The sequence below is a fragment of the Impatiens glandulifera genome, chromosome 4, assembly GCF_907164915.1.
Source record: "Impatiens glandulifera chromosome 4, dImpGla2.1, whole genome shotgun sequence".
NCBI lineage: Eukaryota > Viridiplantae > Streptophyta > Magnoliopsida > Ericales > Balsaminaceae > Impatiens > Impatiens glandulifera.
This window is the reverse complement of record NC_061865.1, coordinates 42953582-42968997: the sequence shown is the minus strand read 5'-3', so window position 1 is coordinate 42968997 and position 15416 is coordinate 42953582. Positions and strand designations below refer to the sequence as shown.

Genomic DNA, 15416 nt, shown 5'->3' with positions numbered 1-15416 from the left:
TCTCGTGATAAAATTTATTTGCCATAAACCATGATTTGATGCCTCATAACATGCTATGAATTCAATTGTCGTGGTAGAAGAAGTTACAAATATTTGTTTAGAACTCTTTTAAGATATAGCTATTCCAACTAATAGATAAATATAGCTTAAAATCGATCTTTTACTATCTTGTCATCCCGCAAAATTAGAGTTAGAATACTCAATGATCTCAAACTAATTTAACCTTTGATATATGAGCATGTAATCAGAGTAATCATAATACTCAATGATCTCAAATTGTTTTATTTAAATATCTCATAACCATTTTGGTTGTTTCCCAATGCTCTATTCATTAGTTACAAAGATATCTACCTAAAACTTCATCAATATACTTAATATCAAGGCGCATACATACTTGGGCATACATCAAACTCACAATAATTGAAGTATAGAGAATTGATTTCATTTCTTCCATCTCAAGATTTTATTTCAGGCATTGATTGAGATTAAATTTGTCTCATTTAACGACATGAGTATCTAAAGGTTTACTATTCAAACATTCCATATATTTAAACACTATATCAATATAGCTTCATTGAGATAAACCAAAGATACATTGAGAAGTTCTCAATGTATTTGAATTCCTAATACAAAAGAAGTTTTGTCAAGATATTTCATTTGAAAATTCTTTGATAGAAATTTCTTGATTTCATACAATATATACTTTAAGAAAAGTAGTATGTCATCAACATACAAAATAAAAAAAAAAATGTTTACTCCCAATAAATTTCGGATACACACATTCATCAACGATATTTGACTCGAAACCATATGAGAAAATAACTTGATGAAATTTGTGATATCATTGACGAGAAGCCTGTTTAAGCCCATAAATGGATTTTTTCAATTTACATACAATATTTTTGAGTCTCCTGACAAAATGTTTCTAGTTGCACTACATAGATTGTTTCTTCATTGTCTCCATTGAGAAATGTCATTTTGAAATCTATATAGTGAAGCTTCATATCAAATTATGCAATGAGTTTCATCATTATTCTAAAAGAGTCTTTCGATGAAACTACATAAAATGTCTATTTCAAGTCAATTCATTCCTTCTGAGAATGACATTTTGCTACAAGACGAGCCTTATATTTATCAACATTACCCTTTGAATTCCGTTTAGTTTTAAAAATCCATTTATAACCAATATGTTTATTTCCTTCTAATAATGAGACAAGTTTTCAAATTTTATTGTCTTCTATAAGTTTATACTCTTCGTTCATTGTACAAATCCACTTTCCGAATTAGTATCTTTCATGGCATGTTGGAAGTTAATAGGGTCATCTTCCATTATGTCATCACTATTCTTATTTTATTGAAAAAAACAATATAATTATTTAATATAGCAATTCTCCTTCCTTTATTCAATTGTCTTAAAAATATTTGATCTTGAATTTGTTGAGTTTGCTCTTCATGAGTTTATTCAACAATGTCTTGTTGCTCTTAATTTTGAGCTTGATCATCAATAAGAATAAAATCCATATTAATGTCAAAAGCATTTGGGATATGAATCATGTCTTCCTCAATATGAATTGTTGAATACAAATTATCTTTAAAGAAATAGTCATTTCTCCTATCAAACTCAATACTAAAAATAATATTGTAGTTCCCGTTTCAAAAATTGATTTAACTTGGATCATAAATTTTAACCCCTAGATTGTTTAGAGTACACAATAAAGTAACTCTTCGTTGTTTTGGAATCAAATTTCTTTTCATTCAACCTATAAGGTATTACCTCATCAGGAGGACGTCCCCAAATATGAAAATGTTTTGAACTAAGTTTAAAACTAGTCCAAAATTCATAAATGTGTTTTAGCAGATATTTTAGTTGGTTCTCTATTTAAAATGTAGAATGTAGTTTTTAGTGTCTCTTCCCATAAAATTTTGGTAAAGTTGAACATTTAATCATACTCCTTACCAAGTCCTTAAAAGTGCGATTACACATTTCAACCACACCATTCATTCTAGGTGAATTAGGCATGGTGTATTGTGGGACAATCACACATTCCTCTAGGTAGCTGTCGAAAGGTCTTAGAGGTTATTCACCTAAACAATTATATTTACCCTAATATTTACCACCACGGTCAAATTTGACTTTCTTTATCATTTTATTGAGCTGGTTTTCAACTTCAATTTTAAATGATTTGAATATGTCAAATACTTGTGATATTTTATGGATTATAAATAAGTATTCATATCTTGAATAGTCATCTATAAAAAAAAAATACAAAGTATTGTTGACTATTTCAAGAAGATGTAGGAAATAGCCTACAAATGTCTGTATGTATCAACCCTATAGAAGAAAGGATATTTGTGTAGTTAATTGAGATTGGTGGTTGACTGAAGTGAGGGTGAGATTTCGGTGATAACTACATGATTGATTTTCCAAAGTGAGGGTGAGGTTTAGTAATATTGAGATAGTTGGGTGCAAAATACTCGAAGTGAGATCATGCGATTAGTAAATATGAGAAGTGAAGAAATAATTGATGAATCTTGTTGAGTATAAGTCTTTGATTTATAATTGTTAATATATTATTTGTAATTTGTTAAATGATTTATAGTAGTTAATTAACTTATATGTGTTGTTAGGAGCAGTTAATGACCTGGTAAGAATTGTTAGAAGTATTGTTAAGAGCATTTAAGTAACTGCTAAAAGTTTTTAATAACTAAAAGTATAGGGACCACTTTGTATAAGTATAAATACACTAATAAGAGAAATAAAAGATCATGAGTTATTTTTTCTCATTTCACTCTTCATCATATCTTCCAGCTATTGATTCTTACATCTATTAGTCATCTTGTAAACAAATTAGATTGAATTTGTTCATAGTATTAGAGCCTAGTTGTGTGAAGAAAGAAGATCAATCCGAAGTTATTCAAGACATAACATCCAATTTCGTAACTCCACCAGTAAGTCCTAACCCTAACTCAAGCCCTAACAAAAATCCGATGCTATTTCCGTCAATCCCTACCGTTCCAATTCCGATTCTGACAAAACCAGTCCAAATTCCTGTTGATACACCGATTCCGATCGTCAACCACATGCCAGCAAAAAGGAAATACAACAATGATCCACTTATCATTCATTCAGTTGATCATCCTGGTCTCTACATTACTACATCGCTCTCACTGGTAGGGAAACCTACTTCGGATGGAGTTTAAGTGTTATACTAGCATTACAAGCCAAATTCAAGATAGATTTCATTGATGACTCTTTTTCCACAACCAAAGAAAAATTATGAAGGTGATCAATGGGGGATTGTAGATGCACTTGTAAGAGCATGGATTATGAATACAATCGAACCAAAGATTGCAAGAAGATTCTAGTCAAAAAAACAAGTCGTGATCTATGGCTTGAAGTAAAATCCCGCTATGAAGGCAACAATGGACCGAAAAGATATGGATTACAAAAAGATATAAGCTTTGTGCAACAAACAGATCTAGATCATGAAGAATATTACTCTAAGGTAAGGCTTCTATGGGATGAGATGATGGGATCGAAACCACTTCGTAGGTGTAGATGTCAAGGAATGAAAATTGATTGTGATGGATGTTATCTTGAAGCACAAATGCTTCAAGATGATGAAGAGCTTGAACTATTACAGTTTCTAATGGGCCTAGAGGAAAGGTACGGGTATGTGAAGGATCATATTCTTCTTAAAGATCCTTGGTCGGACGTTTACATATCATTTGCAATGCTACATAATGTGGAGAAGAAATCAAAACAGAAGAGATTTTACCAAGAGTCAGTAATGATAACGAAAGAAGAAAAATTAAAGACTGTAAATCAGTTTATTGAAAAGAGTAAGAACAAAAATGAATATTGTTCTCACTATGGAGGAAAATGACATATCAAGGAAGGTTGTTTCAAGTTTTTAGGCTACCCTAAATGGTGGAAGCAGCCTAAAGAAGGAACAGTGAAGAGAAAGAACACAAGAATTGCAATAAATTCAGCTGCTGAAAAGGAAGATGTTGATGACATGTCGATGGAAGAATATCGAATGTATAAACAGTTTCTGAAAAATATGCGAGAGATTAAGAATAAAGAAAGTGGCTCAACTTCCTCTGCAGGTAAGTCATCTTATCATAATTCATTTAATTTGAATATATTTAATTATAACATTAGCATTAATGAACATATAGGCATAGAAAATAAATGGTTAATTGATTCTGGAGCATCATGCCATATATGTAACAACAAAAGTTTTTATATTGATATTAAGAATCTTGATTTGCCTAAGACAATGTATTTAGCAGATGGAACTTGTAGAAACATAACTAAAATAGGAACAGTGAAACTTTTTAAGAACTTTGAACTTAAGGATGTATTATTTGCACCTTCTTTCAAATAATGTTTAATAGCAGTATCTAAACTTACAAAAGAAAAAAAGATGAACTGTATTTTCTCATAATCCAATTTTTTTTGTAGGACCTTAATAAAGAGGTCAAAGTGAGTATTGAGAAAATGATTGGAAATCTATATTTTCTTAAAGACAGTCCATCTTTGAACAATTTTTTCTTTCATTTCAATTTTGTTAATAACGTTGTTGATTTCTCTCTTTTCCATAAGAGACTTGGACACCCAGCAGATCGTGTATTAAAATATGTATTTCCTGAATTGGTTAATAAAAAATTCATTATTCCACATGTCCTCTTGCAAAAATGCAAAGATTACCTTTCAAACAAAGTGTCTCTAAAACTAAGAAACTTTTTGAATTAATACATGTTGATATATGGGGACCATATCGAGAACCGTCCATTATAGATTCACCATATATGTTGACTATAGTTGATGATTTCTCTAGGTGTACTTGGATTTTTTTAATTTCAAACAAGATTCTTGTATTTGATAAATTACATTGTTTTATGTTAATGGTTAAAAACCAATATGATACCACTATTAAAGTTATTAGAACAGATAATGAAACTGAATTTTTGAATGAAAAATGTTCAGATTTGTTTAATTTTTTAGGAATTGTTCATCAAACCTCTTGTACATATTCACCACAACAAAATGATGTGGTTGAAAGGAAACATAAACATTTGATACAAGTTGCAAGGTCATTAATGATTGAGTCAAAATTAGAATCAAAATTTTGGCCATATTCTTTATTGACCGCAGCATATCTTATTAATAGATTTCCCACAAATGTTTTAAATGGTAAAACACCAATTGAAATATTATGTGAAAAGAAACCAGAATATAAGACACTTAAAGTTTTAGATGTATTTGTTATGCAGCAAATATTATGCATAACAAATCAAAATTTGATAGTAGAGCTAGAAAATGTATCTTTTTATGATATTTTTTAAATAAAAAGGATATACAATATACAATATCAACACTGGAGATATAAATGTCTCTAGGGATGTAGCTTTCCATGAAGAATTATATTTTTCAAAGGAAATCAACGAAAATGAAACAGAAACATTTGAATACAAATCAAGTGAATTACCTTATTATTTTGATGACAATATAGAAAAATCATATTCTGATGAGATTAATCTGGATCATCAGAATACTGAAATTATTGAAGAAAATGAAAAGCTTTTTAACTCTCCAGATTTAGAATCGGTAATCAGCCAGATGTTATACCACAAGAAGATATATCTTCTGTAGTGTATTGATGTTCCAAATAATAATTGTAGAAAATATTCTAGAAATATTAATCCACCAGTGTGGATGAAAGACTATGTTGCAAGTCAAGTTGAAATGAATGGAAAAAATAAATTAGTATATTCACCACCTTCTTTTCCATATGTTTCAACTTGTACAGTTTCAGAGTATATCGAATTTCTTGGTAATATTGATCAATTCACTGAACCAGTGAATTATAAATAAGTTGTTTCAAATCCAGAACGGGTTAAGGCAATGAATGTTGAGTTAAATGCTTTAAATCAGAACAAAACATGGACATTAACAGAATTGCCTAAAGGAAAAAAGGCAATTGGATGTCGATGGATTTATAAGACAAAATTAAATTCAAATGGAAGTATTGATAAGTACAAAGCCAGATTAGTGGCAAAGGGATATAATCAAATAGATGTAATAGGTTTTCATCAAGTTTATGCTCCTATAGCTAAAAATGTAACAATACGAGTATTGTTTGCATTGACAGCTGCAAATAAATGGTATTTACATCAAATAGATGTAAATAATGCTTTCTTACATGGTTGTCTTGAAGAAGATTTATATATGAAAATACCTAAATATTTTTTAAAAGGTACTACCAAAACAGGTATGTAAACTTAATAAAAGTTTATATGGATTGAAACAATCATCTAGACAATGAAATTTACAGATATCTAATATTTTGAATGATATTGGTTTTATTAAGTCTGAAAATGACCATTGTTTGTTTATTAAAACTGAAGGCATTCATATCATTTGTTTATTAATGTATGTAGATGATATTCTTATAGAAGGGAATTCATTACAATATATTAATAATGTTAAAGAAGCTATTAACAATAGATTTCAAATTAAAGATCTAGGAAATGCTAAATATTTTTTAGGTCTTGAAATAATGCAAACTGATACAGGAATTTACATAAATCAAAGAAAGTATATATTTGATTTGGTTTCAGATTTAGGTTTGATTGGTGGTAAACCAGCATTCACTTCTATGACTAAAGGTATTAAACTTACCAAAGAACCAATTGATGATTCTCTTTGTGATTGTGAAAAATATAGAATATTGGTTGGAAGACTATTATATTTGAACTTTACTAGGCCAGACATTGCTTATTCAGTTCAACAACTTAGCCAATATATTAATAAGCCTTTTCAATCACATTTTAATGCAGTAATTCAAGTTATCAAATATTTGAAAGGAACACCATCATTGGGTTTATTTTATTCATCTCAAAATAATCTTAAAATTGCTGCTTTTTTCGATAGTGATTGGGCATTCATGTTTTGACACTCGTAAATCTATTTCTGGATATTGTATATATGTAGGGAATGCATTAATAGCATGGAAGACTAAGAAACAACAAACTATTTCTAGATCTTCAGCTGAAGCTGAATATAGGAGTATGATAGTCACAGTTTGTGAGTTACAATGGATTAGGTTTTTGTTTGCTGATTTTAAAATGCAGGTTGAATTACCAATTGTTCTTCATTGTTACAACAAAGCGGCAATGCATATAACGCAGAATTCGGTATTGCATGAACGAACAAAGCATATTGACATTGATTTTCATGTGGTAAGAAATAAGTACAAAGAAGGTTTTATTTCTTTAACACATATTGCTTTTGGTTTACAAAATGCAGATATATTTACCAAAGCACTTGAAGTCAAACAATTTCAAGAATTGAGATTCAAGTTATTCTTACAAGATTTTCATCTTGAGGGGGAAGTGAAGAAGTAATTGATGAATATTGTTGAGTATAAGTCTTTGATTTATAATTGTTAATATATTATTTGTAATTTGTTAAATGGTTTATAGTAGTTAATTAACTGCTAAGTGTTGTTAGGAGCAGTTAGTTAACTACTAAGAATTGTTAGAGGTATTGTTAAGATCAGTTAAATAACTGCTAGAAGTTTTAAATAACTAAAAGTATAGGGACCACTTTGTATAAGTATAAATACACTAATAAGAGAAATAAAAGATCATCGAGTTATTTTTTCTCATTTCACTCTTTATCATATCTTTCAGCTATTGATTCTTACATCTATTAGTCATCTTGTAAACAAAATAGATTGATTTGTTCAAGAAGTCCATTGGGAACAAAAATATTTGTATTTAAAATATGTGAATGAAATGGTTGTGATTTAACTGAAGTGAAAGGGAGGTCACAAGATGAGATATCGATTGTATTGGTGAAAAATATGATAAGATGGTTGGTTAGCCGAAATGAGGTCTCAAAATTATTAATAAGATATACATTAGAGAACAAAGGATATTCGGTTGTTAAAAATATGTGAATAAGATTATTAATTGACCGAAGTGAGGGTAAAGAGGTCGATGATGATGATAGACAGAGTCGATCCTGAGAATTTGGGGCCAATGCAAATTTAAATTTTGAGGCCCCTAAATTAGTATTTTTGTTTTAAATTAATAATATAAAATGATATATTAATGGTTAATATATTATAATACGGAAATAAGATATTAAAAAGGAGATAAAAAAAAGATATATATATATATATATATTGTATAATATATATTTAATATTAAAGAAGAAAAAAAGGAAAAAATCAAATTAATAATATAATATTATTAAATATTAAAAAATGTGGGTCATCTAAAAGTGGGGGGCCTATTCAATTGCATAGGTTACCTGGTGATTGATTACCAAAGTGAGGGTAAAAGAGGTTGATAATGTTGAGATGGTTGGATTCAAAAAATGCTCGAAGTGAGGTTACGTGATAATAATATGAGAGGTTCATTGGAGAAAATTGATATTGATGGTTAAAATATATGAATGAGATATGTTGGTTTTGACCAAAGTGAAAGTAAGGTCACTAAATCATGCTCGAAGTGAGATCACGAGATTAGTAATATAAGAGGTCAGTTGAGAACAAAAATATTATTAGTTAAAATATGTGAATGAGATGGTTTATGTGACCAAAGTGAAAGTAAGTCACGAGATAAGAGGTCGATTAGATTGGTGAAATTTTTAATAAGATGTTTGTTTGACCGAAATGAACTAAAAAATTAGTAATAAGAGATTCATTAGAGAATAAAGGATATTAGTGGTTAAAAATATTTGAATGAGATTATTGATTGACCGGTAAGTGGTCGATGATGATTGAGATTATTAGTTTATCAAAGTGAAGAAAAAAAATATTGGTATTGTTAAGATGGAATTTATAGAATAATGATAGAAATATGTGATAAGATTAATAATATAAAAGGGAAAATATACATTAGTGGTTAAAATATGTGAAAGAAAGATTTGGTAAATGCTATTGATTGAATTGATGAATAAATGTAGGATGAGATGGTTGGTTAGTCAAAATAAGGATAAAAAAGCTAAATAGAAAATATTTAAATTATTTTGGTTGTGAAAAAATAATTAATAATAATATTTAAGAAAAATTATATTAATATTTTTAAAAACAAAAATTTAAATAATGTTTTTAACTATTATTTTTATAATATAATATTTTATAATAAAAATATTATTAACTAAAATGATATTTTAAATTAATTATTTAATAAATATTTAAATATAAAAAACTAATATATTTATTTTTTGTTTTTTAATATTAATATTTTTAATTAATTATTTAAATATATACATAAAAATAATCTATAAAATACAATAAATATGTAATATATATATATATATAATAATAATAATAATAAACTCTAAAATTATATTTAATATTATATTTCGACATATTTAAATAATTGATAGATATTTATTATTTTAATTTATAATGTTATAATATATATATATATATATATATATATTCATATTTTTTTATAAAAAGTAATATTATAATATTAAATTATTATATTAAATAAAAATAAAATTAATATTATTGCTTAATAAAAAATTAATAATTATATTATTTTTAAAAAGATATTATTAAATAAAAAAACTAAATAAAAAAGAAAAAAAAAATTAAAATTGAATTTAAGAAAAAACAAAGTAAATTTAAAGATAAATTAATAAATAAATATTTTATGAAACCATGATTTGCAGCGGCTTAGGAAGGCGTATCGTATGGTTGGTGGTAAGTGTTTCGAATTTTAAACCTTATTAGATCGTCCTAGAGTTGTGGTTATTTAAGAATGTAATATGGACAAGAGGAGATCGATCGAAGTGAATGAGAATCATTTGAAGTTGATCCGTAAATCTTTTCGATCATCAGCATGGAAGAATGAGAGACTTGGTTCTGGTCCTAATAATGGAAATTTTGGTCAGGCTATAATTCACATGGAAGGTACATTACTTTATGGTGTGAGTTCAAAACAATATTTATAATGTCGATTGAAATTTGTTTAATTTCATTGGTGGAGGATGGACTTCGTCGACTTGTTAATGGTCGATCGATCGTCTTTAAAAAATTGCAGGTTAAGAGTAACATTTTTAATGTTGTGAATATGAATAGACAAGTGTATGAAATAGAGCATGGAACTAGGATGTCTGAACCATGTTCAATTCAGAATATTATATGGATTCATTTGTTTGGAATGTCTACATTGTTATAGAACTTTAATATTCTTCGTATAGCAAGGGATGATCTTGGTGGGTTCATTGAGTGTGATGAAAGTTATAAAAGCGGGAACGATAAAGGATGAGTCCGAATTCTTGTGGCTCCTATTGAGTCAAACGTTAGATATTCAGAAGTCCTTGTGGGTTTGTTTGATGATACCTATACAGGTAGTGTCTAAATTCACTCATTAATCGATACATGTCAATCTTTAAATTTCTTTTTCGCACCATTACTCTTGAAAACCAAACTATGCTTAGAATTTAAAAGAAGAAAATAATATATTTTATTATTATATATTTTATTTTAATTAAAAATAACGTAATAATTTTAAATTATTAATAATTAAATATATATTTATTAAATTATTATTATTATTATTATTATTATATATATATATATATATATATATATATATATATATATATATATATATATATATATATATATATATATATATATATATATATATAAGGAGGAATAACATAATAATTTAAAAAACAATATTATGTGATATATATTTAATGAGATATATATATATTTATTTATTTATTATACATTAATAAAATTATTATTATATATATTTAATTAATAATAATTTAAAATTATTATATTATTTCTCCTAAAAATATATATAATAATTTAATACATATTTTTCACATTTAAATTATTAACCACATATACATAATATTAATTTGATATATATTTAATTAATAATAATTTTTATGTTAATAGTAAATAATATTAATATGATATATATTTAATTAATAATATATTTTTTTAAATTATTATGTTTTTCCTTATAAAATAATATATATATATATATAATAATAATTTAATGCATAATTTTCTTAATGGGTTAATATTATCGGTAAAAAACATATATAATATTCCTATGTCATTAACAAATAATATTAATTAATTTGATATATATTTAATTAATAATAATTTTTAAATTATTATATTATTTTTAGTAACAAAATATATATAATAATTTAGTACATATATATTTAAATAATAATGATTTAAAATTATTAGATTATTTTTACTTTAAAAAGATATATAAAATAATTTAATATATTATTTTTTTCTTAAAATTATCAACTATACTTAGTTGATAGTTGATAAGTTAGTTGCGAGAAAAATAAATTTAAAGATTGACATGTGTATTTAGATTGTCTCGGTATAAATTGAGTAGTGCATTATAGATAACATCAAATAAACTTTGCTATTGAGATTTTAATAACGACCAATATTAATTCTTGTTCTGGTCCTAACAATCATATCATTGTTAAACCTCAACAACTCATCGTATGAGTAACGACGGATATTAATTCTTATTCTGATCCTACCAATCATATCATTGTTAAACCTTTATGGATAACTCATCATATGAATCCGACGGCATTAGGAGCACGTATGGATTCGTTTGGTTAAACTCTCTAATGTTGACTGGTTAACTTGGTGTTGTGGAAGATAATAAGAGGGTATTGAATCTTATACCTTATAAATAAATAAATAAAGCAAAGAAAGAGTTCAATGTATAATTTATTCCCCCAACTGCCATTAAACCAATTATAATGAAGCCCCTCTGATTGATCCGCATCATTTACTGTCAGCCACCCAACCTGAAGCATTTGCCTCCACAATTAAACAAAACAAAGTTCTTTCAACGAATCACACAGAGCACAATTGAGGAAATCAAGATGATGGATTTCCCCCTTTTCACGCAGATGGCTCATTAAACTTCGCCTTTTGACTTAGCTCTTCAAACGCATTCACAAGATTTTGAAGTCTCGCCACAAATTCTATCAACAATGATGTAAAAGTTGCTAACGACAACGCGCTTGCACTTTCATACGTCCTCACTTCCCTCACATTAAGTATAGTTTCCCCGAGAATCGATAAACGCGAAGGCCAATGCATCTGTTTGTTTAACATATCCTCCGAAGAATCCATTTGAAGAAAAGATTGGTAAGTGCTTATGTTTGGCCTTAGTTGTGAGGTCGAACGAAGATTGAGTGCTAATTGACTAAGGGAATGGATTATGGGCTGTCTATTTTCATTAAGGGCATTGGGATCTTGATCGAATTCCTTGGAACCCTTAACACCTTCCCAAGTTGTAGCATTGACAAGAAGGTACGATTTTTCATCTACAATCATTTGGAGCTCCTCTGCGGCTTTATGTACTTCGTTAAGAAGATCTCCAGCAGGGCTTAGTTTTTCCATCTTCTCTACTTTACTCCCAAGTTCACGCAGCACTTTCGCCCCCTCAATACCAACTTTCTGCATCTGATTCAGAAAGATCCTCCTTAAATCTTGTGGGGCCTGCAAAACATTATTTTTCAGTGAAATTCATGCTCATGAAGACAAAGCAAGAATCCTATTACAATAGTCGTGTTCTTCATACTGGTCGGGTTGTTTGAAGAAGTGTTTTCTTAAAAAATGGATATGAGATCATCAATATTTTGTTTTGAGTATTGTCAAATAAGACTTTTGAATTGTTGGTGAAAAGACAAATTTAGGTGGTTTTTTAATTTACAAAAGAGATAATATAAACAATATAATTGAATAAGGGTATTTTAGTTGGTGAGATAAATGATTTAATTGATGAAGATGGGATTACAGGTTATCCGGTTATCAAAGCGCAAATCTCGAAAGGGTTTTGAGAAATATCATGTCTCATGAAAAATTTAATCATTCAGTTAGTTTTTGTTAGTGAAAGAGAGGTTTCTATTTAAAGATATAATCAGAGACATAAATTGAAAAGTTAGGTAGAAAAGTTAAAGTTGATGACAAAAAACACTTACAAAATTAATACAATTTGGACTAATTAATCACCAAACAGCCTCAACAACAAAATTAGTGAAGACCAAAATCAATGTCTAAAATACCTGAATTTCTGAAAGAATGCATCCATGCATAGCCATGATCATAAACGCGCAATGTCTCAGTGCGCCACTAACTTTGACATATGAGTCCCAAGGATAATTGAACATATTGTAGCGCCCATGAGGCGGTTCCCACACAGCAAAGCTCAACTGAACAACCAGGCAATCGATGATTAAATTTTTTATTCATTTTTAGCACCAAGAGGCTGTGTTTTAGAGTGAACATTAAAAAAAGATATACCAGAGCATCCTCTTGACTTGTAGATTGAACAGCAGATCTATATCCACTATACATAAGATCATCAGAAGCCTGGTAGGTAAGAATTTTTGAAGGAATTCTTGTGTACTCCATACAATCCAAATACCCATTGACACAACCTACAAGAAGACGCGACTGAATTAGGCCTTGTTCCATCTTGGGTCCACGAAATAGATGATATTTTAGTATTTTGATTGATTTGAGACTAAATTGATATAAACCAGGCAGCAGCAGAAAAAGTTGTACCTTCCAAGGACGTGGCAACACCGGTGAAGTTTTTGGCGACAAGTTTGTGCAAATCCTCCCCAGCCCAAATTGGGTAAATGCATATATTAATAACTAAACAAATGGCAGCCCCAATCGCAATTAACAGCAATCTGCTGATTGCGGTTCTGAAAAAATGTGATGTTCCAGAGACTAGTACAAGACAATAAGTCAACAGGAAGACCCTGAATCCATATTCATATTGCTTCATGGCAGGATACAGTTTCAAATAGCTAGAAATAAACCCTAAAACAGAACAAGACGAAAGATTTCAAACATGGATGAATGAATGTGGAGAAATTTAAAACAGAATGTAGTTACTGTACCTGCTATAAATATGCTTATGATAATGATAACTTCTTCAAATTTTCCAGCTAAAACAGACAGTTGAGCAATGCCAAGAGCAAGTGCTCCGGCAGAAAATGTCCCAAGAGCACGATTTAATCCTTTACTAAACGTTGCTCCTGATTAACATAATAAAACTAATTAAGGTTTTAACCCATAATCAAAACAGATTGAAAGAAGACATTAAAATTCAAATTTAATCATACCGATGCTGAATTCAAATACAACAACGACTGTAAGGATTGCCCAGATTGAATTCTGGCCGATGAAACTGAGACCCTCCTTGAAGAATACAAGGATTGAAACGAAGGCGAGAGCCAAACCCATTTTAGCAGCAAAGATGACTTTTCTAGGATCGGACCGACCCATTTCATAGGCTTTAATGGAAGCCTCTCGAACATTGTTCCAGAAATCGTCAAGATTCCGGCGGAGGGATCCGAAGCATCCGGTGGGAAGTGGGTCATTCTGATGACCGGCAGCTTGGGCTCCGATTCCGAGCTCTGAGAATTCCTTCCTCGTAAAAAAACTCTGCCTCAAAAAACTTTGCCTCAAAGATCCACCGATATTATTATTGTTTCCAGCCATTAATTTGTATCTCTTCTTCTGCTTAATAGTCTTGAAGAACCAATCACAAAGTTCCGGGTCTGCTACCAAGAGAGAAATAAGGGGGAAAGGGAGGACCCAGTAGAAATAGTGAAGGACACAGCTTCTTTTAACTAAGATCAAACAAGATATTTATATATACATACATACATGTCTACACATTTTTAGTCAAACCTTTATTTTGGGACCTGTATTTATCCAAAAGTATCAAATAGTAATATCAAAATTTAAATACATTAATGTTAGCACTTTATAGATTTTTTTCTAAATTTAACATCATTCAATCTTTTATTAATAATTAATGATTAAAATATCCTTAATTTAAAAAAGAAAAGTAAAATTTATTTTACTATTAAATATTAAAAATCATTTATAAAAAAACCCAAATTCTTTAAATTAAAACTAAACATTTAAAAAAAAAATCAAATATATTTTTTAATAAAACCAATAAACTCTTAAAATCCTTTCTAATATTATCAATTCTTAAAACCTCTCCCTCAACTTACTTTAAATGGATTGATTGATGGTTAGAGTTTCTCATTTTTTTTAATATTTTTTATGAGATCGATTAATGATGTTGGCCAATCACGGCCACGATTATAGACGGAAAGTGAAAGAGACGGCGGTCAAAAATGAGATTCTAAAACTGAATCAGGCCGGTTGAATGCTATTTCCGGCCGGTCTAAAAATAGATATTCACATAATAAAAGAAAAAAGGAAATGATAAAAATTCTTAGGAAGGAAGGTAATCTGGTCAAAAAAAAAATAAAAATTATATTATATATTTTTTTTCCTTCTACTCACACTTGTTTTCTTTTGTTTTTGCGTGCAACATCCTTATCT

At 28.6% G+C, this 15416-nt stretch overlaps 1 protein-coding gene across 1 annotated transcript; it reads right to left on the bottom strand.

Moving 5' to 3' along the window:
- Positions 1–11686: 11686 nt before the first annotated feature.
- On the bottom strand, positions 11687–14620 carry LOC124936472 (aluminum-activated malate transporter 4-like). Its single transcript, XM_047476973.1, has 6 exons — positions 14177–14620; positions 13952–14089; positions 13608–13871; positions 13344–13480; positions 13106–13252; positions 11687–12539 (listed from the first exon to the last, which is right to left on the bottom strand). The coding sequence occupies exons 1-6, from the start codon at positions 14553–14555 to the stop codon at positions 11937–11939; spliced, it is 1668 nt and encodes a 555-aa protein (XP_047332929.1). The 5' UTR covers positions 14556–14620; the 3' UTR covers positions 11687–11936.
- Positions 14621–15416: the final 796 nt, after the last annotated feature.